This window comes from Mangifera indica, chromosome 17 (genome assembly GCF_011075055.1).
Source record: "Mangifera indica cultivar Alphonso chromosome 17, CATAS_Mindica_2.1, whole genome shotgun sequence".
NCBI classification, from domain to species: Eukaryota; Viridiplantae; Streptophyta; class Magnoliopsida; order Sapindales; family Anacardiaceae; genus Mangifera; species Mangifera indica.
The window spans coordinates 7585805-7608550 of NC_058153.1; the positions used below are offsets into that span (position 1 = coordinate 7585805).

Consider the following 22746-nt stretch of genomic DNA (forward strand, 5'->3'; position numbering starts at 1 on the left):
TTAAATAAATGACATTTTTAGCTTTAGTCCTAAAAAACAACTTTAATAGAAATTAGATAACGAATTAATATTCAGGTTTTCAAAAATTAATAGATAAAAATTAGATATACACAAAACTTTGAGTGGGAATAATTCTTTTGGTCTTTTTGATAAATAGTTGTTCTAACAAAGCAATACTCTCTCTCTCCCTCTCTCTCTCTCTTTATATATATTTTAAATATATAAAATAAATATAAAAAAACTGTTATTTTATTATTAAATATTATTTTATTTTTAATATAAAATTATTTAATTATATCATAATATATTATAAATATATTAATTTTATATTATAAAATATATACATATAATTATATTAATTGTGAAATGCATAATATATTATCAATTGCTGCTAGTGTATTTATGTGTCAGACGTGGTTAATGATATTTGTCGGCTGTTGGATCATGTATCAGACCTGGTTAATGATATTTATCAATAATCTAAAGGCTTAGAAATAAGATGCTCTCAATATGCTGCTGCTAGTGTATTTATGCACGTTTTCCACCGTCACAAACCCTACCTATGGTATTGAATTACATTTAAAAGTTTTTGTCTATCTACTGTTGTTGTCTGCTCAATTTTCAAGGTAATTTAAAACATCAAAATCATTTTAAAAGGCCATTTCACGACAAAAACAATCAATTTTATAAAATACCTTTTTTTTTGCTTAATTAAGATAAATTATAAATATTCAATAACTAAAATTTATGTATTTTAGATCCTAATGTTTGCTTTAAGTAACACTTTCATCCTGAAGTTTGCATATGGATCAAAATCTTAAAATAAAGACTAAAATTTACTAATCCAGTTATGGGTTAAGTTTGAATCAAATTAAATTATTTATTCAACTCGTAAGTCAAACTGAGTCAAATTTTTTATAAATCAAATTCGATTTGATTATTAAATGAATTGAATCTCTTAACTTGAACTCTATTTATATTTAAAGTGAATAAATTTAAATTAAATTAAATCAAATTAAATTAACTTTCAAATCTAAATCAACTTATTTGGGTCCAGACTTACATGCTGCATGTGGCCTGAAATACAAAGTCTTATGATTTTATTGTGCTTAACTTGAAAATCCATCAAATTCAGTTTTTTGGAACATTGTCTACGATGGAATATACCATTTTCAAATTCTAAAATTTTCTTATTAAATTAAACATCACAACGATGCCCAAAGGCACCTAACAATTTTGTACGAATCAACTGACCTACCTTTTTAATGGGAAATTATAATAAATACCTAAAACTAAAGGGTGTTAAGAAAAATTGTCTAAAACTCTAAGAATTAAGCAAAAATGCCCTCAATTTGGAAAATGACTAAACTACCTTTATGTATAAACCCCACATTTTCCATAGATTTACTTTTCAAATTCAGAGAAAAATTTAGCTCTCTCACAGGCTCAACAGGTTTTGGTCTTTTCCATCGATTTTTTGTGTTTTTCGACAATAAAAAATGATAAATAAGGATAGTACATCATCCTAGTTCTTGTTTGAATCAATTTATTGTTAAGAGCATTGAGATTTGAGGGAGATTTTGAGGTTTGAATGTTTAGGGTTTCAATTTTGAACAATGCAAAAATGTTGTGATTCATGGTTGTTTTGCTTAAATTTCTTGATAGGTTTAATATTATTGAATGTGTAGATTTGATTTTTGTTGAAATTAGAGGTTGAAATGACGAGTTTTGGCCAAAAAATGGGTTAAATATGTCGGTGCTATGTTAATCTCCCACGGGCACCCGTGGGGTGGGGAAAAATTTAGCGTTTTCAAAATTTTAGGGGGGGTGAAGAGGGGGACATCCACGGGGGTCAGTGGAAAATTTTACACTGAATCGTGAAAACTGTGGGTTGGTGGAAATTGACTTTTTTTAAACTACAACGCCTGTAGGCTATAGACTTTGAATGATCATAACTTTTGATTCGGGAAGAGTTACAGGACCTGTAATATATCAACGTGAAGCTCATTTCGAGCTCTATAAAAACAACTAGCTTTTTTGGTTGGCCTAAATAAAACTATTTCAGTGTGTATTATGCAGTTTTCTTATTTTACCAAATTTAAGATTTTCAATTTTTATGATTTTGAACTTGTTTATGATCGGGTTAGATTTTTTTTATACGTATTTTTCAAATTTAACATTTATCTCTTTAGTTTTGTGCTTTTTGAGACACGTGTTCTAATGTAATTATGAAATTTCAGATCGATTTTTTGGTTTTCTCGTTCTTAAGCTATTCGAACATGTAGTTTTCAAAATTCATATCTATTTTTCAGATTTTCAAGTGATTTTTTTATTGTTGACATTCTAGGGTTTTTTAATATATCTATTTATTCTTAACATGTTATTTAAATTCTTTATATATTGTGTAATGTCAAAATGCCCTCTATATTTTTCTAACATTTCATTTAACCCCTAAATTATTATTAAATATACAAATGGCCCCTTTACATGACATACAAACTAGACTTAACAAATAAAATTAAGTTTTGAGTTAAGATTCATATAAATATGTTTTTTCACGAATTGATTTTTTTCAATTCGAATTCAGAAATACAAACTTCTTCCTTTCGAACAAACTCGTAGTAATTGATATTAAGTAAAAATGAGAGTAAGGGTGAGTGTTTAAGTAATATAAGAAGTATATGTAATGAGAGTAAGAGTGAGAGGGTTTATATAGATGTGGTGAAGGGTAATTTTGGTATTTTAAAAAAATTAGGGCATTTTTGCTTAGGAATAGGAGAAATGGGTATTTTTACTTAATAAAAGGGTTAAATTGATAGTTCATATAATTTCCCCTTTTTAATTGTCAGAAGCCACATCAATTTGTGGTTATATACTGTTTGAACATATTTCCTATTGGATCACTATAACTATTATTTCCAACAAGATACGTACATTGACTCATCTTTCACATGGTTGTCTTTTAGATAACTGTTTGAACATGTTATCTAAAAAATCGTATTCAACTTTACTATGACTACTTAGTAAACTATACTCACTTTCACTTTTATTTTCACACAATATTTAATAGGCCAACGGACTATTACCCACCCAAGGTATGCTGTTTTCCAAGATTTCTCCCGTTAACTTTGAAAATCCCATTTACCCACTCGTGAACGGTTAAAACTAATGGCTTCAAGGGTAAAATCGTTTTTTTCTCTATGTTATAAAAAATAAACTAAAATTTGATTTAATTTTACCCCCTAACTCTAAAAACTAACAAGTTTTAAAAAATAGTATTTCCTCTTAGGGTTTTCAATTTTTCGACGTCGTTTCTTCCTCTTCGGTGACCTCTAAGTGACGCTTTTTCCTCTCTGGTGTGGTCTCCTTCCTACGACTCTCCTAAGAGTGGTCGTCGATGAAGACGACTCGTCTCCGTCGAGACGAAGATGAGATTTTCGTCAACGACCACTCCCAAGAGAGTCACCAAAAGAAGACCGTGTCGAAGAGGAAGAGGCATCACTTGAAGGTCATCGAAGAGGAAGAAACGACACCAAAAATTTAATCTGAAAATTGAAAACCCTAGAGGGAAAATACTATTTTTTAAAACTTGTTTTGGGTGAAATTATTAGTTTTTAAGGTTAGGGGAGGAAAATGATATAACTAACGGACTTAGTTAATTTTAACAGCCTATGGTTGGGTAAATGAGAATTTCAAAGTTAATGAAGGGAAACTTGAGAAATACACATACTTTGGGAAGGAAATAGTCCTTCGGCTTATTTAATACTATAGGTTCATTTAAAAAAAATTCGTATTTTTAAATTTAAATAGAAAGAAGTCAATTTGTAATAAAAAACATTTATATAAATCTTAACTTAAAACTTTATTTTATTTGTTAAATTAAGTTCGTGTGTTATATAAAAAGGGCATTTGAATATTTGATAATATTTAAAACATATTAGAAAAATTGGGGGTATTTTGGTAATAAATAATGTATAAAGGTTTTAATTAAAATATTAAAAAAATATAGGGATATTTTGATACTAGACAACATATGAAGTGTTAAAGGAAATGTTAGATAAATATAAGGGGTTAAATAAAATGTTAAAAATGTATGGAGGCATTTTGATAGTAAACGATCTACAAAAGTTTTAAATAAAATGTTAGAAAAATATAAGGGCATTTTGATAATGTTATATAGTTATTGACTTATCTCAAATATATACTTAAAGTGTGTACTTAAGAAACCCAACATGCATAATTGCAAAGCAAGTTGTGTGTCTGTTGTGAAAGAAGATAAGTTTAGCATCAAGTAGTGTCTAAAGAATGAGGTTGAAAGGGGATTCCTATAAAATGTCCTTTATAATGGTGCTATTTGAAGCTTGATAAATGTACAAATATTCACAAACTTGATATAATTTTTGCATTTAAAGTTTTTAATTTTTACCTGTCAAATCAAAGCTTTAATTATTTAGTTATGTTTTAAGAGAGAATGAAGTATTTGCAAAAGATCAAGATTTTGGTGGTTGTAAAGATGATTTAAAGTGTATTTTTTGATATATTATTATACTCACTGAATGGGTCATATTTGAAAAAGTACTAAGTAGTAGTTGGTAGTAGTCTCAACCATAGACATTAGATTTATGATTTGCCATAATGCAATTTCTTAGGTGTGTGCTTAAAGGGTTACCTACTTGAACTACTAGGTGTTGACTTTATCTATCATGATAATAGTACAATTAGATAAAAGATCACCAATAGATTAAGATATACAAAATTAAAATATCTTACAATCAAAACCTCATTAAAAAATGAGACATTAAGAAAAAATACAAAAATATAGAGTTAATATAAGTTTAAGCCCATAACCAAATGAATAAAACCTGTAATCCATAAAGTCATGTTGAAAACATAAGGCCGTATAAGGTATTTTGATATTTAGGGTTAGTGAGAGTTTTTTTCATTGTTATTGTTGTTATTTGTTGTTATGTACTATTGATCATGATCATATTGGTTCATTAATTTGTATATGAACAAATGCACATATATACTATCAAGATGCAACATGTGTCTGAAGATAAGGGTTCACTTGAGTATGGCAATTGTATATAGGTGTTTCATAACTCTCGAGTAAGATTGAAATATACAACTTCATTGTAAGTAAAGAGATTTCTCTTGTTTTTTTTTTTTTTAATATAAGGTTAAAAAGAAATCATAAAGGAGGACTGACAAAAACATAACATATGTTTGTAATCACTTTATTAGGTGTTATTCAGCCGAACAACTTGATTTGATCCATGTTGATTTGATTATTAATAATTGTGATCAAAACGAACTTATGTTAAAAGAGAACATAAGTAATCTCTTAATTTATTATTAGTGATCATATTAACTAGATTATTTATTAAAGTATAATTTATCTTTGAACTATTTTGTAATCTAAAATACAAAATAGTAACCACTTAAAATTAAAATATTAATTACCTGAAAGTCAAAATTTATTTTCTTTTTCTTTTAAAATAAAATAAAATAAAAATAATTAATGTTGTTCAAGTGGAAAAATGTTAGAAATTTTCTGATATGGGCTAATATTAATTATAATTTTTGATTTAATAAAATTAGGTAATTAAATAATCCAATGTCAGTTTACAAATAGGTTTGAATTATCAATAAACATAATCTAATACATAAAAGGTTATGATCTGTATGGACAATATAAATGTGGGTCTTAAGATTTATTAGACTTTGATAGAAAGTCAATTACCCTACTATATATTTGTTTGGTCCTTGCTCCAAAATCGAATATAGTGAAACTATCTTATAGTTTGCCCCATTGAAAATTGTCATTCATAAAGGTTTTTGAAATAGAAGACCAAGTTACGTCGAAAGATAGTCTCGACAGCTAAATAGATTCAGACTGCTTGGTATTCTAGGTATTTATAGATATTTCTAAAACTCTAAAGTTTAATTTAATATTTTATATCCTATATGTAGATCCTGAAATTATGATTGATTTATTTATTTTATTCAATTTATACAAAATATATCTTACATAAAAATGTATATGGAATTCAAGGAGGGACAACGATAGGAGCTGGTGGCACAATTTCTTGAATAGGTGAGCAATCCCAACCCCTTTCCCCGCTTTTTGTGACATTAAAATGCTTGGGAACCCAAGTTTCGCCAACCGACTCTCTTTCTCTCAAGACCCTTCTCTGCTCTTCCTCCACACCTTTCTTTGCAACTCTAGCTTTTTCCCATTCTTGATTCAATATGCCTTGGCTCACGTCGCCCCATACTGCCGCTGATTCGGTTGCCCACACTGCCTGAACAAATTCAAATCTATATATAATCAGGTACCTATGCATATATGAAGAATTTCATGCTTGCATATGTATACTGTGAAAAAGTGAATTTCATAAGAAACGTACTTGAGAATCCATAACAACCGGAGTTTTGAGCCCATAAAGAACCTCTTTCGCGTCGAAGATAACTTTTCGTTCCCCATTCTGCATGTCTTTCACCGAGACAGTTCTGCAATTTTGAAATTTCAAAATATTATTTAATACACATTACATTTCCATTTTCTAATATGCGAATTTGAAGTACCTGTCCCAGTGCCCATCGATCTCATAAAGAGTTTGTATTGATAAGGATTCATAGATTTTTCCTTTAATGGCTCTTCCTCTTCGCCCTAATAAAGAACCGCCTCTGAAACATAACTCAGCTTCGAGGCCACTTTCATGGCATTTGATTTTAACATTGCCAACCCATTCTGTCCCGGGTACCGGAAGAATTCTAACCAAGAGCTTTGGTGAGTTCATTTCATAAGTTTCTTTGTATTTATGTAGCTTTAATTGCCTTTTGCCATGAGTCTGGGCTTCCACTGAAGTACCTACAGCATTATTTTTTAATTAATTCAAACTATAAATAATAATCTTGCTACGTAATAATTTACAATATTAAACAAAAGTATAAGATATATACCACAGAATTTGGCAACTGGTTGTTGACACCAAATTAATTCAATATTTTCCTTCTCATTGGTTGCATGGAGAGCAAATACTGGTGGATGATGGGATATCTGATCAAAAGATTATTTAAGCACAATAATTACTTGCGTATGAAACTTGAAAATTTTATACTTACCACCATTAATTTAACCCATATATAAATTTCTAATTTATTATTTATTAATTTTAATAATTTTTTTAAGTAATTGAAAGCTATGACTCTTCTTATAATTCAATAGTTTAGTGTCAGTTTTTCAAATTTCAAGAGATATTTAGTGCATAAAGAGAAAGTACCTGTTCTAGTAGAACATTGAGGCTACCAGTGGAAACATGGTGGGTTTCTCCAAGAATGGGATTGTAAGGAGATGAACCAAAAATGATAGGGCGTGTGGTGGAAATACACCAAGCCACGACGCCTGTGAGCCTCTCCAGTGGGCTCTCACAATTGTTGCAAATGCTTAACAAATCTTTATTAGTGCAGTACACTGACTCCCCAAAACATTGAAGCTGTGACTTTGGAATGTTGAAAGTTGTTGGCAGCTGAATTTTACAAGGCAACTCAACAAAGCTCAAAAATCTTATTGTCAAAACTAAAAAGAATAATTAATACAAGGTTACTTATATGTATAATATATTTTGTTCCGTTAATTTGTCAATAAATTTTGTAATTTAGTTAGCTTTAAGATATATAAGCTAAATGTTTTTAACATTACTAACTACAAGGTTATAGGTATAATAAAAAATTAAAATTATATTAGCAAATAAAAAAATTATATCAAATTTAAACATTATATTTTCGAACATGATAAAATATTTTCGAACAAAATTATATTCTAAACAAAGAAATTATTAAAGTAATCGTTTCATGATAAAATAGATAATCATGTTCTAATCATTTAGTGTGTGTAATGTGGAGAGATTTCCTCCTACCAGAATGCAGGGGTGGATCCAGTCGAGTGAGGGTCAATTGACTCCTTTGGGTTTTAAAAATTTTCATGTATAACTATTAAATTTTTAGTTTACTTTTATTAATTTAAAAAAATTTCAAATATAACCTTTAAAATTTATTTTATTTTTTTAAAATTTTATTATTTTTTATTAACTCTTTAATATTTTATTTTTATTCAATATTAATCTTTTTAAATTTTATTTTTGAGCCTATAATAAAGAACAAGAACAATTGATCTAAGCTTTAACCGTCTCTATCAGGATTGATATTTTTATTTTAAGACAGTTTGATAATTGGATAGATCCACATATTCTTAGATAAAAAATAATAATCATAAATATAACCCAATCCCAACCAAATACAATCCATTGTCTAACTTCAAATAATATGGGTTTATCAGGCCAATCACATTCTAGCTTTCTTATATCAGTGGACAAAAGCAGAGAAAAAACTACTTCTCACCAAAATTTTATTCTACTCTCAAAAACATACCCATAATAGATGAAAAGTTTAAACATTTATCTATAAGCTACTTATTGTCCAAATTTTCAGTTAGAAGTAGGGGTAAAATCGTTATTTTATTTATAAACCTTAAAACTTGGAAATCTATATCATTTTCCCTCCAGATTTTAAAAACTAACAAGTCAACCCATTATCAAAGTTTGAAAAGTTTAAATTTCACCCCTAAGATTTGTTTCCTTCTCCGGCCACCATCATTCTAATTGACAATCGATATTTTCCACCCATCTTCTAGATCTGACCACGAAGGACGATGAAAGATAGTTGTCCAAATATAACAACAGAGCATCAGCCTTCGTCGAGTCTTCCCAATCTATGCGATGTTTCGTTGTCCAGATTTGGAGGACGCTTTATTTTTCAGATCTAGATGACAAAGGGTTATCCTTCGCTTCTTCCTGATCGTTGGCCAATTCCCTAAGCCAACAAAAATGAAACTTGAAAGGGAGAGAAAAGTGAATTTTTCAAAGTTTAATCATAGGGTGTAAATGAAGTTTTCTAAACTAAGGGAGAAATGATATAAATTTTTTAGATTTTATAGTTTATGAGTAAAATGATAATTTTACCCCTACTTTTAACTTAAAATTTAAATGACAGTTAACTCATAAATGAGTATTTAGATTTTTTATCTATCGTAGACATAATTTTAAAGTTTGATTAAGACTTGGGTGGGAAATTGTCCTTTTGGTGCTGAGGGAGCCAAAATACCTGAAAACGTATGAGATCAGCTCCTGGTCGTATGTTTCTAAAAAGACTTAAAATGCATTCTACAATATTTGGAGCTTTGTAATCACCCTGTGATTCTCCTTCAAACAATGATGGCTTTGCAAGCACTATCTTTTTCTCATCTTTACTCTGCACCACACCATACCACATTTCAACTAAAATAATGTTCAAAATTCCATAATAAAATGAATATATATAAGACATGAATTGTTGAAATTAAACATAAAAATATGAAATTAATATTATAGCACAAGTCAAACTTATTATATTAAAGAGAGTAAAGATGAATAAATTGTATTTCTTGTATATATGAAATGTATTATTATACATGAATTTATATATGAGCATAAATCTTATATAAGGAAAACATAATAACTTATACGAGGAAGGACATCAAAGTTTCACATAATAGGAAATAATATATTATTATCCATTTACTTTTCGATATATTTTGACAATTTCCTTTAAATTCAAGTGGGTAAAGAATTTACTAACTTGAGTTTGTAATGAAAGTTATGAAATCATCCCACAAAATAGGCTTTGTAGAATAAATTAACTATTTGATTATGAGAAGGAATAAAAGTGATATATATGAGGGAAAAGGACAATGTCCCACCCAAATTTTAGTCCAAATTCAAAATTATATTTACAGCAGATAAAAAACTTAAACATTTATCTATGGGCTAACAATTATCCAAATTTTCAATTAGAAGTAGAGGTCAAATCATTATTTTATCCATGAACCCTAAAACCTAAAAAGTTTATATCATTTCTCCCCTTAGTTTAGAAAACTCATATTTACCCCTTATGATTAAACTTTGAAAAATTCACTTTTCTCCCCATTTCAAGTTTCATCTCCGGTGGCTTAAAGAACTGGCTGACGATTAGGAATAAATAAAAATAATATTTATTTATTTTTAATAACTCTTTTTTCTTTAATTAATATTTATTTATTTTTAATAACAACTATTTAACTTTCAACTTATTAGTAAAGCATAAGTATTATTTTGATTTTTTTTTACATAGATAAAAGATAAAAACTGTCTTTTTTAAGTGAACCAGACTCGATTAAAAGCTGATTTATGATCAAGTCGATTAAATTGAGTTTTATTAACACTGAACTTTATCAAATGAAACTTAAAAAGAAACAAATGAAACAAAGAAATATATAAGATTTAGAAAGTCAATAAGATAGTTTAGGTTAAAAAGAAAATTTCTGCAACCTTCTTTCTTAATTAAAAAGTAAAAAAAATAAGTTTATATAGGTAGAGGATTGTGAAAAGTAAAATATTTTTATAAATATTTAATCTATGTAATATTAGATAATATATTTGTTTTTAAAAGAAAATCCACCATCTATTGTTTATCCTCTTTGAGATCTATTTAATCTATGAAAAAATTTTTTATAAGATTGCGTTCAAATTTTGTATACTCGGTTTTGGACAGAATACAATTACAGCACATGTTATTTGTCTTAAAGCTAAAATAATAAATAGAAAATATTTAAATTCTGACACAAAATTTTCACTAAAAACGTGAACCCTCCTTGTTCGCCGGAAAACGGCCAATTTACTTGGATGCATAAGAGATTTGGTTAAAGAATCAATCAAAGCTTAAATTTCTTCATGTCGTCAAGATTTGTTAGCAAAAAGAAAGAAGAAGAAACAGAAAAATAATAATTATGATAAAAGAGAAGATAAAAACTAACCATTTCGGAAGAAGAGTCTGATGCCGCTTCTGGACAGGGGGATTTTGAAGAAGCTGTGGTTGCGAATTGCGATGATGTGTCCTTGTATATATAATGAAAGAGGAGGGAATTTTATACGAAGGTAATTATAGTTTTTGTAAGTTTTATGTGAAAGAAGTGTAATTTTATGCATTTGGGTGAAAAAAAAGCCCTTGACTAAACCTTGGGTGGAAAATTATCGTTCACCCTTTACAACAAAATAAGACATGACAAAACAGTTTGCATAAATTTAAATTTCATTTAGGCCAAAAGATTTATTCCCACTTAAGGTATAGTATATATTTAAACTCCTACTTACTAATTTTTGAAAATTAAGTATTCATCCATTATCCAGTTTCTGTTAAAATTATTTATTAAGAATAAGGGCAAAAACGTTATTTAATAAAAAAATCTAAAATTTTATTTTTTTTCTTACCTTAGTTTTGAAAACTGATAATTGCACCCCTAGCCTTATATATTCCAATTCCAAGTTTGAAAAATGACAACCCCCCCACCAATACAAACATGTTAAAATATTTGAAAAAAATATATTTTTAATAAAACAATCAATTGATAAACTTCAGTATTGGTGATATTATCAGAAAATTCATGCCAAATTCTGTAAATTAAGATATAATAAATTATCTATCCGGATTACGTCGAGCCTTTTGTTGAATGAGTTTGTAGCATTTGAAACGTAGTTATTTATTATCCACAACACAATTTGCTGTGTACTTTGTTTATGGATTGTCTACAAAATCTGTTTCTGTATTTGGTGCTCTTAGATTTTATTGCATGACTCTTATTTATAGTAGACGTTGAAACATTTAAATATATATCAAACTGTTACCTCAATTCTCACCAGCTATCCATTAACAGCTAATTGTAAATAGATTAGGTCAACCTATCATAGGTAAACTCAAACCTAATAAATATTTTAAACTTACTCATAATTTTTTCTATTTTTGAGTTTTGTACGCAAATCTTATATTTTTTCTCAAGTTTTTGACAAACAACTAGATTTTAGATAAGTCTTTGAAGTCAAGATTCTTGATTAATCAAATTTTAAGTTGATTAATGGTTAATGAACTCAAAAGAATAAAGGAGTATAAATTAATTGCTTAATTTAGCTTCAACAACTAACGCCCACTTCCAAAATAAGTGCTCATTGAAAAACATGAAAATCAAATCAACCATAAAAGACCTTTCATTTTCCAATGAGAAATCCCAAACCTCCCTCATGTAATTTTCCCCTTTTGTAAACCCATTTCAAATATTTCAAAAACTAACAATTTCAATCGAAAATGAATCATGTGAGCCAAAACCTGAAGTCATGCACCTAAATTTCTCAACCAATTTTGGAGAGAGAGGCCACCAAAGACAGATGGATGCAGCGCTAGAAGATAGATAGTAAACAAGAAAGTGTATGGGGGGTGAAAGAAATTTCAAAAAATTTGGAGGGGCAATTATTAGAAGAAGATTTTGAAAATTATGAAACTCTAAAGGGGGAGGGGACATGTCATTTTTCAAACCTAAAAAATATGAGGTTATGGATGCAATTGTCAGTTTTTAAAATTAAAATGAGAAAAAAAGATAAAATTTTAGTTTTTTTTAATAAATGATAATTTTACTTTTAGTCATAACAAATAATTTTAACAGAAATTGAATGATAGATAAATATTTAAATTTTAAAAAATTAGTAGATAAAAATTGGTTGTATACTAAACTTGGGGTGGGAATAAGTCTTTTGGCCTTTTTATAATTAGTTACTGTAAAAGAGCAATACTCTCTCTCTCTCTCTGTATGTATATATATATATTTTAAATAAATATATAAAACATATATTATTTTATTATTAAATATTATTTTTATTTTTAATATAAAATTAATTAATTATATAATAATATATTATTTATATATTAATTTTATATTTTTAGAATATATTCACGTAATTATATTGATTATGAAATGCATAGCTCTTTTTTCTAGAGTGATCCAAATACTAGAGTCAGCTTTGTCGGCTGTTGGGTCATGTAGACAACGATGTTTATCAGTTATCTAAATGCTTGGAAAGAGCCCTTATTTGATTTTAATTTCTTAAGATGTTAGACTTTATGCATAGTTTGTCCCCAAATGAACTCTTGTAAATTACTGAAAAGGAATAGAACAGAAAGACTGAAAGAAAGAAAGATGAAAAAAGAATGTAAAATATTTTTGTGTAAAGAAATAAAATGCTCTCAAAATGCTGCTATCGAAAGAACGCACAGCCATAACTGCGGTGCATTTACACTCATTCTCCACGTCGGCCCTTTCTTTAATGTTTTTGTATACTCATTTTCTAGGGGCATTTAATGTATTAAGACACCTTTCAATCCTTCATATGATGATAATTTTTACACGTAGAAAGCTATTTCACTACAAAAACAGCCAATTTTTTAAAATATATATTTTTTTGCTTAATTTAGATAAACTATAAATATTTAATAACTAAAAATTAGATATTTTAGATCCTTATGTTTGCTTTTAAGTAACACTTTCATCCCTGAAGTTTGCACTTGGGTCAAATCCTTAATTAAAAGAAGGACTAAAATTATCATTTTCCCCTTGTATTGAAAATAATTAAATAATATATTTGTTAAAAAGAGTTATTTTATATGTATATATTTTTTAATTTATAATTAAATATATAAATAATACATCATTATATATAAAATAATTAAATAACACTACAGTTTTAGTTAAAAATAGTATTGTACATACTTATTTCAGGTATATAAATAAATATAACTTAAAATAATTTAAACAAATAATAATATATGATAAATATGTATTCAAAATAGAACCACATAATTTTATTATTTAATTAATATTAAAAAATAGACATATTAGTTTTGCGAAGAAAATGAGGGACAACACACATTATATTCAAAAGGTTGCTTAATCAAATAGGCCCTCTAAAATTCATAGGCCATTGAAGAAATAAATTTTAAAGATGACCATATCTTTTGCCTTTAAATTGTTGGTTTTCTTTGTTTTAGAAATAAATTTAAGCTAATCATGATTCCAAAGCCCAATCAACCAATTGAAAAAGCATTAGTTATCTTAAAAATCTTATTCAACTCTAAAATGACTACTTAGTAAAACACGAAAAAGCTAACAACACAAACTACGTTAACATACAAATTTTGTTAAATTTATTCTTTTGATTTTTCTAAGAAAATAAACAAATCTAAACACATTGCCTTGAAAAAATCTTGTGGACTTGAAGCCTTTACCCGCATATATTCCTTCAATCAATGACTTTTGAAATTGTACATGTTAAGAAGAAAACTTCTTTAGTTTTCTAACTGTAGTCAATCTTATTCAGCACAACAACTTAAAATTATTTAGTTCATATTTTTCATAAATTTTTACATTGTCGTATAAAATTGGTAATAATGTAATAAATAAAAAAATGAAACCAAATAGACCACAAAACCTGAAAATTTACACACCTGAAAACCCACAAACCAATTGAAAAAAAAAAAAGAAGCCACAAAGTATAAAGAATCAATTGAATCCTCACTGAAATAGTTTAATCACAAATCAAACTATCTACTTTGACACAATTCAATAACGAATACATGATTAGAGTTTCAAGCCGGTTTGAGGGAACATAAAAAACAACCTTATACCATGTTAAAAAGGACGAGATGCAAGTTACATTATCAGAGTCGTAATTATAAGTTAAGAGAGATCAATTATATTTACTACGGAATATAGACAAAGTGAGATAACATTGCGAAGAATGAATTGATTTGGAATTTTTTTTCATCTTATATAATGACAATCTGACAATATTGTCTAAAATAAAAATTTCACCAGGTTGAAATAGTCATAATAATGGTAGTTGGGTTGTATGTTATTTGAGAATAAAATGAGGGCATTCATGCCCAAATTTAAAAATAATACAAGGCAAAATTGTAAGAAAATTTAAATTACTTAATATATTCCATCATCTCTTTTATTATCTAACGATCCAAACAATATAATCACAGTAATAAAATACAGGAAAAGATAGTAATAATACATACCATTTGCAGCAAAGAAAGAGAATAGCTCTTTCCATAATAACGTCTCTAAACCATCTCTACGGGAACAACCTAAGTTCAATCAATCAAGCAAAGATGGCTCAAGTAGACCTTAAGGACGGTGAAACAATAACAAAATGATTACTTCCCAAATTCGGCAGCATTCTCCAACATCTAAAAATTTTCAACTAGAACTAATCGGCCAAGCTTGCATAATCTTACTCAAATGCATGAAATTATTTTTTTCACATAATTATTCATTCTGAAAAGCATCACTCACAGAGGCTTAAGTAGATGAATGAGAAAATAAATACATACACAATATTTCTTTAAAGACAAATTTGCGAATTATGTCATTTAGTACATCCACTTTTAATACTTTCTCCAGAGTTTATCTCAATAAAACAGTTTTAAATATGCATTTCTATCCTCTATCGGTAAAAGAATGAGTTACAAAAGTACCGCATTCAAAGCAACGCGAATGAGTTATTCTAGCACTGAATAACACTTTTGTTAGTTCTGGTTCAGAGTTCTTCTTTTTCATCAGCAGCAATACCTAGAAGCTTTGCCAGTTTCCCACTTTCATAGGCTTCCACGGTATCTATAACAAACATATCAAGAGCTCTCAAGTGATTTTATTTTCTTACTTTGTTTTTTCAAGGAAAGAAGAAAGGATTGTAAAATTGGTTGCACATATAAGGAAAAGAATTACCATCTGAGCCTCCAATGTGCTTTCCATTTATGAACACCTGAGGCACAGTGCGCCTCCCAACAATCTCAAGAAGAGCATCTTGAATGTCAGAGCCGTCAGCTGTAAGTAACAATGAAACCTTCTTAAATAAACTTAGGATGTTCATACAAATAAGCACAAATATCAAACTTTAATGTAGGATTATGGAATTTGTGTCCATAAGGCTCTCAGTCAAAGTAAAAATAACATGAAAGCTTTAAGCCAAATCAAGATACCATGAAAGCCCTAAGACTCCAACACCAGTCAATGCAAATGTAATTTAAACGATATTTAAGGTTTGATTGAACCTATTGCCAACTTTCATAAATGCTAAAACCAATAGAATTTAAGAAGGAGAAACAAGAAATTGCAGCAGTAATAAAAATTCTTCATTTCAACAGAATTAAGGTCTATCATGTACTTCATGATTTTGTAAACAAACCTCTCTCATTAAGCTCAATTACATGAGGAACCTGGTTCAACTCTTTGAAGACAGCTTTTGCCCTTTTACAATATCTGCAGAGAAATTCACGCAAAAATAAAATGATTGAACAAATTAGTAAAAAATACGGTAGGTCCTGGGAATGGTTAAATGGAAACCATTTTTTTATTAGAAATCCATTTCACTTGCCACATTATCCCTTTCAATTTAAACTGAATCTTCACTACACCATAACATCCCTTCTAATGAATCGACCAACAACAAAGAGAAAGTATAAGCTAATCATTTAGTAGCAACTAGAGTAGATAGACATTGGTAATTGATTGATATGAATCATTATAAATTATGAGATTTTTTACCAAACCGACATACCAATTTTGAAGAAACTAACCATCAAAAACAATAAACTTGACTATAAGGACAAGATTTTTAACATTCCAAACGCAAAATAGGTGAATTAGAATATGGGATCGAGATTCATACGGGCAATAGGACTTTGAGAAGATGACGATGTCGTGAGAAGAGATGGTTTTTTTGACAAAAGCAACTTCTGGGCTTGTATCAGAAGCTCCAGAAAGGGATGCCCAACAGAGAAAGGCCACCAAAGCTACTGAGATGAATAGTCTCGCCGCCATTGAAGACTCCCTATGCACCAAAGTTTATTTTCCCTTGGTCTAATAACAAATACACTTAATTGAAGCACATAGGAATCCTACATGTTTTTATTGACAAGAAAAAACCTAATCCTTGATTCGCCGCTGAATACAAAACTTTCAACTTTCAGAGTACGCCAAAAAAATTACCCCTACCTACGTCCGTTAATTTTAAAAAATTTAAATATTTATTAAAATTTTTAATTAAAATTAAAGATAAATTTATTATTTATTAATAATATTTAAAAAAATAAAAATTTATATCAATATATCTTTTAATTTAGAAAACAAATAATTTCACTCTAAAATTAAATTTTGAAAAATGATATTTTCGTCTCTCTCAAGAATTTTAAAATTCTTTAACGATTTGTCAGTGAATGATGACTGCTCTCTCTCTCTCCTAGTGTTGTCTCTCTCTCTGACACTTTCTCTTCATCTGAAGCTCTCTCCCTCTAACGGATGACGTATGGATTTGAAAAATTCAAATGAAACCTTTTGTTTAAACAATGAAAACATCGTTTAGACGAGACGACAACGACTCATCCAGACCAAGGCATTGTCAAACAAAGATGGCACCTTGGTCTGGATGGGTCGTCGTCCTTTGTACTATTTCTTCATCATTCAGACGAAGGGTTTTGTTTACATTTTTTGATCAAGAAGTTGTCTTGAAGAACTAGGGCTTCGGATGGAGAGAAAGCATCGGAGGAAGAGCGTCGCTAGGAGGAAGAGAGAGTGGTTGTCATTCGTCACAAAATTTTAATACCTTAAAAGGAAAAATGTCACTTTTCAAAACTTAATTCTGAGAGAAAAAATCCAGTTTTTCAAATTAAAAGAGAAAAAAGATATAAACTTTTATTTTTTTAAATATTACTATTAAATGATGATTTTGTCTTTAACACTAATTAAAAATTTTAATAAAAATGGACTCATAGGTAAAATTTTGGGTTTTTAAAAGTTTACAGTGTGACTTTGAAATTACACTATACCTTGGGTGTGACAAAATCCTTTGGCCTTCAGATTAAATACAAGGGGTTTGTTTATGGGAGAAGGACTATTTCACCCCCAACTTTTGATGCGTTCTTAAACTGCCACCCACGACAGATGGAAATCCACTTTTCTCACCCATGAGCCGTTAATATGGATGATATATGTTTGCATAAGGATAAAATGTCCATTTTACCCTTATTAAATGAAATGACAAAAATACTCCTCAATTTAATCTGCAAAATTCATCCCAAAATTGATGTGATGTTTTTACATTCACCCCCCTTAAGTTTTAGAAACTAATATTTCACCTTACCTAAAGTTTTTAAACTTTAAAAACTAACATTTTCACCCCCAAACCTAGGGTTTCCATATTTTTCAAAATACAGTAGCCCCCCATAACTTTCAAAACTAGCATTTCACCCCCATTCTTCAACTTCATCTTCCGACGTCGCATCCGACATCATCACCGGCCTCCTCCTTCTCTTGGTGTGACGGCGGTGGTGCGACGAAGAGATTTTCATCTCCTCGTCGCACGGTGCGACGAAGAGACAGGAGATCTCTTCGTCGCACGATGCGACGATGAGACAGATATCTCTTCATCGCACCACCGTGCAATGAAGAGGTCTCTCTTCGTCGCTCCACTCAGACGACAAAGGACGACGCTTCGTCATCCAGAAGGGTCGTCCTTCGTCATCCTTTGTAGTCGGAGATGGGAGATCGGTCGAATGCGTCAATCATCGGTGGTGGTCGGAGAAGGAAGCAAACCCCAGGGGTGAAATCTAACCTTTTCAAATTTTGAGGATGGGTTAGTTATTAGTTTTTAAAACCTGGAGGGGGGAAATGGTAAAATTTTAAAGTTTTAAGGTTTTAAATAGTAAATGACGATTTTACCCCTGTCCCTAACTGAAAAATTAGACGGTAGTTTGGTCATGGGTGGGAAAAGTGGATTCCCATCTGTCATGGGTGACAGTTTAAGAACGCATCAAAAGTTGGGGGTGAAATAGTCCTTCTCCCTTTGTTTATTTCTTACCACATGTACCGGGCTGGCCTTGGAAATCTGTGGGTACTAAATAGCAGTCCATTCACATTAGTTATAAGCTTCTTCTTCTCTTTCTTTTTTTTTTTTAAAACCATTTTCATCACCATTTAGCTGAATAGAAAATGATTTTTGAACCCCGTTAGTTTTATCAATAGCTTTCACTTCTAATATTGGCGAGAGTAAAATTTTGAAGGATGATATTATAAAATCATAAATATGTTGTTTGCTATGTTAATGTAAACAGGGTTAGATGTATGGTAATAAATGTCTAGATATCTCTTTTGAGTAGTTTAAGTGATAAAAAATATATTTTATGTATAAAAATATATGAGTTTAAGTATTTTCTTTTTACATTTTAATATCAAATTATTACATTGGGTTTGATCATCCGACTTAGGGGTCATCATCTGATTATCTATATAAAATAATAAATTTTATTAAAAAATAAAAAATAGATATCTTTTTTTCCTCAAAAAGGTGGTTTCAAGCAAGATAATTACAAAAATATCCTCGTATTAATCTTAAAATCTATGTTAAAAGAAAATTAGTAAAGTTGGAATATGGTTGGCATGTCATGGTGATTATGTTCACAACCTCATAATCCATGAAAGGAAGAGTGACTCTAGGTAAGATTTGACTTAAACCTTTTGCCTTCTCCACCCTACCCCAAAAACACATTGTTGATTTAAAATTTAATTATTTTAAAGAAAAAACTACTTTTATAAAAATAAAATAGTAATTTTAGTATTAACAAATTAAAAAAATGAAAAGAATAACCCCTTTTTCATATCTCATCTTAACATTTTAAACATAATGTTGGTCATTTTACAGATTTAGAATTCTACAATTCAATCCCTAAACCCTTAGCCATCACTTTGACTAGAATCCTAACATTGTCACCTCTTTTGCACCATTGCCACCATTGCAATGTGGTGAATGTTCAACGTATTGAGGAACACTGTCATCAATTATTTATGAATCTAGTTTTTCATGTCTTTTTAGTCCTGATGGTTGACAGGGAAGGCGATGGGCAAATCTAGTTCTTTCTCAATCGAAAACAACAAGGTCAAAGAGATTAATAAAGCAAAAGAAGTTAAACAAGTCAAAGATTATTGTGGTAGAAGTTCAAGCTAAACCATGAGCCAATGAGGTAGCAACAAGGAGTGAGAAGCTCATCTGGGTGTGCGACACAGTAGAGGTGCAGAGTGACTAGGCATGCAACAAAGAGGTGAGATGTTATAAAGATGTGTGACAAAAACTAAGGAGAGGATGACTATAAGGGTGAGAGTTTGAAGTGCCTTGTTAGGGTAAGAGGAGTAGTAACTTGTTAATGGCGGTGAGGACTAACTAAGATATCCAAGAAGAAGAAGATGAAGATGAAGATGAAAGTAAAAAAGGAAAGGAAAGAAAAGGGTGTTGATAAAACTTGTTATTTAAAGAGATCCTTTTATTTGGTTAAATTAGAGTGATATGACAATTTTAGAAAGATCTAGAACAATTAACGTTTCTACTAATTATGCTATGTTATGTAATGTAATGTTCTATGTACATGGTTTATACAAAAAAGATCTAGAATAATCATAATGGTAATCTACAATTACAAGCAAAATAATATAAAACTTATGTGGAAAGTTGTTGATGCTGATATCATGTGAGTCAACAATAAATCAATTACTTCTTGATTTGAATCCTTGATTTCAAGAATATTCAAAATTTTCAATCTTTAGTTTTGAAAATAACCAAGATTCTTAATCTTTAATTTTGAGAATATCCAAGATTTTCAATCTTTGATTTCGAGAATATCCAAAATTCTTAATAGCCTTCCTTAAGCTGATGTGGGAGAGCAACACATCGTAGCTTGCTAAAATTGAAATGGAAATTTTAGCAAGTGTTTTGGTGAAGACATTGGTGAGTTGTCTGTGAGGGGAGATGTACACCAAATTTAAGTGCTTATTTTGGTATTTAAGTTAAACATAGTGTTAGTCAACTTCAAAATGCTTCATGCATTCATGGAAAATGACATTGGAAGCAATATGAATGGCAGTCTTATTATCACAAAATAGATCAATGGATCGAGGGATCGATAAACATGTGTTTGAGCAAGTTAATGAGCCAAACTATTTCTTTAGTAGTTTTTGCCATGATTGGATATTCAACTTCAACAACTAAAAGAGAAACCGTGTTTTAGTTAGAGCACCAGGTTAGTGGGGTGTCACTTAAAAATGTAATAAAATCTATGACTGATTATCTTGTTGTTAGACATGTGCTCCAGCCTACATCACAATAAGCACGCAAGAAAAGTTTGTTGTCCTTAAAATAAACCTTGTGCTGGTGTTGAGTTGATGTAAGAAATTACACGTTTTACCAAGTCCATATGAGGTTATCAAGGGCATCATAAAAATTGACAAAGCAAGTAAACTCCATATATAATAACCTCTTTTGAAGTGTTGACATCTAAAGGAAAATGCCAATAATTTGATTAATTGAGCATGCAAATAAATGATAATTTATTTAAAACATCAAGCATTATTTATAAATAACTAAAATACCCTTATTAAAAATTCAACATTCAGAAATGTATAAAAGATGTCCACATCATCTTTCATCCTGAAGTTTGCATATGGATCAAAATCTTAAAATAAAGACTAAAATTTACTAATCAAGTTATGGATTAAGTTTGAATCAAATTAAACTATCTATTCAACTTGCAAGTAAAACTGAGTCAAATTTTTTATAAATCAAATTCGATTTGATTTTTAAACGAATTGAATCTTTTAACTTAAACTCTACTCATATTTAAAGTGAATAAATTTGAATTGAATTAAATCAAATTAAATTAACTTTCAAATCTAAATCAACTTATTTGGGTCCAGACCTACATGCCACATATGACCTGAAATACAAAGTCCTATGATTTTTTTGTGCTTAACTTGAATATCCATCCAATCCATTTTTTTGGAACATTGTCTACACGAAAGATACCATTTTCAAATTCTAAAATTTTCTTATTAAATTAAACATCACAATGATGCCCAAAGGCATCTAACCATTTTGTATGAATCAACTGACCTGTCTTTTTAATGGGAAATTATAATAAATGCCTAAAACCAAAAGGTGTTAAGCAAAATTGTCCAAAACTCTAAGGATTAAGCAAAAATGCCCTCAATTTGAAAAATGACTAAACTACCTTTATATATAAACCCCACATTTTCCATAGATTTATTGTTCAAATTCAGAGAAAAATTTAGCTCTCTTATAGGCTCAACGGGTTTCATTATTTTCCGTCGATTTCTCGTGTTTTTGACAATCAAAAATGACAAATAAGGATAGTACATCAATCCAGTTCTTGTTTGAATCAATTTATTGTTAGGAGCATTGAGATTTGAGGGAGATTTTGAGGTTTCAATGTTTAGGGTTTCAATTTTGGACAATGCAAAAATGATGTGATTCTTGGTTGTTTTGCTTAAATTTCTTGAGGGGTTTTATATTATTGAATGTGTAGATTTGATTTGTGTTGAAATGACGTGTTTTGGCCAAAAAATGGGTTAAATATGTCGGTACTATGTTAATCTCTCATAGGCACCCGTGAGGTGGGGAGAAATTTAGCGTTTTCAAAATTTTAGGGGGAGGGGGAAGAGGGGGACATCTATGGGGGTCTGTGAAAAATTTTACACTGAATCGTGAAAACTGTGGGTGGAAATTGACTTTTTTTAAACTATAACGTCTGTAGGTGATAGACTTTGAATGACCATAACTTTTGATTCGGAAGGCGTTACAAGACCTGTAATATATCAACGTGAAGCTCATTTCGAGCTCTATAACAACAACTAGCTTTTCTGGTTAGCCCAAATTAAACGGTTTTAGTGTGTATTATGCAGTTTTCTTATTTTACCCAATTTATGATTTTCGATTTTTA

The 22746-nt window shown here is 29.5% G+C and overlaps 2 protein-coding genes across 3 annotated transcripts; both read right to left on the reverse strand.

The window, feature by feature from the left end:
• Positions 1-5970: 5970 nt before the first annotated feature.
• Positions 5971-11001, reverse strand: LOC123200201 (oxysterol-binding protein-related protein 4C-like). The gene is made up of 7 exons (XM_044615353.1): positions 10892-11001; positions 9166-9312; positions 7287-7532; positions 6967-7063; positions 6589-6874; positions 6411-6513; positions 5971-6305 (listed from the first exon to the last, which is right to left on the reverse strand). The coding sequence occupies exons 1-7, from the start codon at positions 10892-10894 to the stop codon at positions 6051-6053; spliced, it is 1137 nt and encodes a 378-aa protein (XP_044471288.1). The 5' UTR covers positions 10895-11001; the 3' UTR covers positions 5971-6050.
• A 3805-nt stretch (positions 11002-14806) lies between these two features.
• LOC123200104 (glutaredoxin-C4-like) lies at positions 14807-16945 on the reverse strand. 2 transcript variants are annotated; one of them, XR_006498504.1, is made up of 5 exons: positions 16635-16945; positions 16152-16225; positions 15692-15790; positions 15442-15580; positions 14807-15051 (listed from the first exon to the last, which is right to left on the reverse strand). XR_006498504.1 is itself a non-coding variant. In XM_044615223.1 (4 exons), exons 1-4 carry the CDS (start codon positions 16784-16786, stop codon positions 15504-15506), a joined length of 402 nt encoding a protein of 133 aa, XP_044471158.1. In that variant the 5' UTR covers positions 16787-16945; the 3' UTR covers positions 15207-15503. The 2 variants fall into 2 exon arrangements, 1 of the variants encoding a protein (XP_044471158.1); XM_044615223.1 differs by lacking the exon at positions 14807-15051 and having other exon boundaries at positions 15207-15580.
• Positions 16946-22746: the final 5801 nt, after the last annotated feature.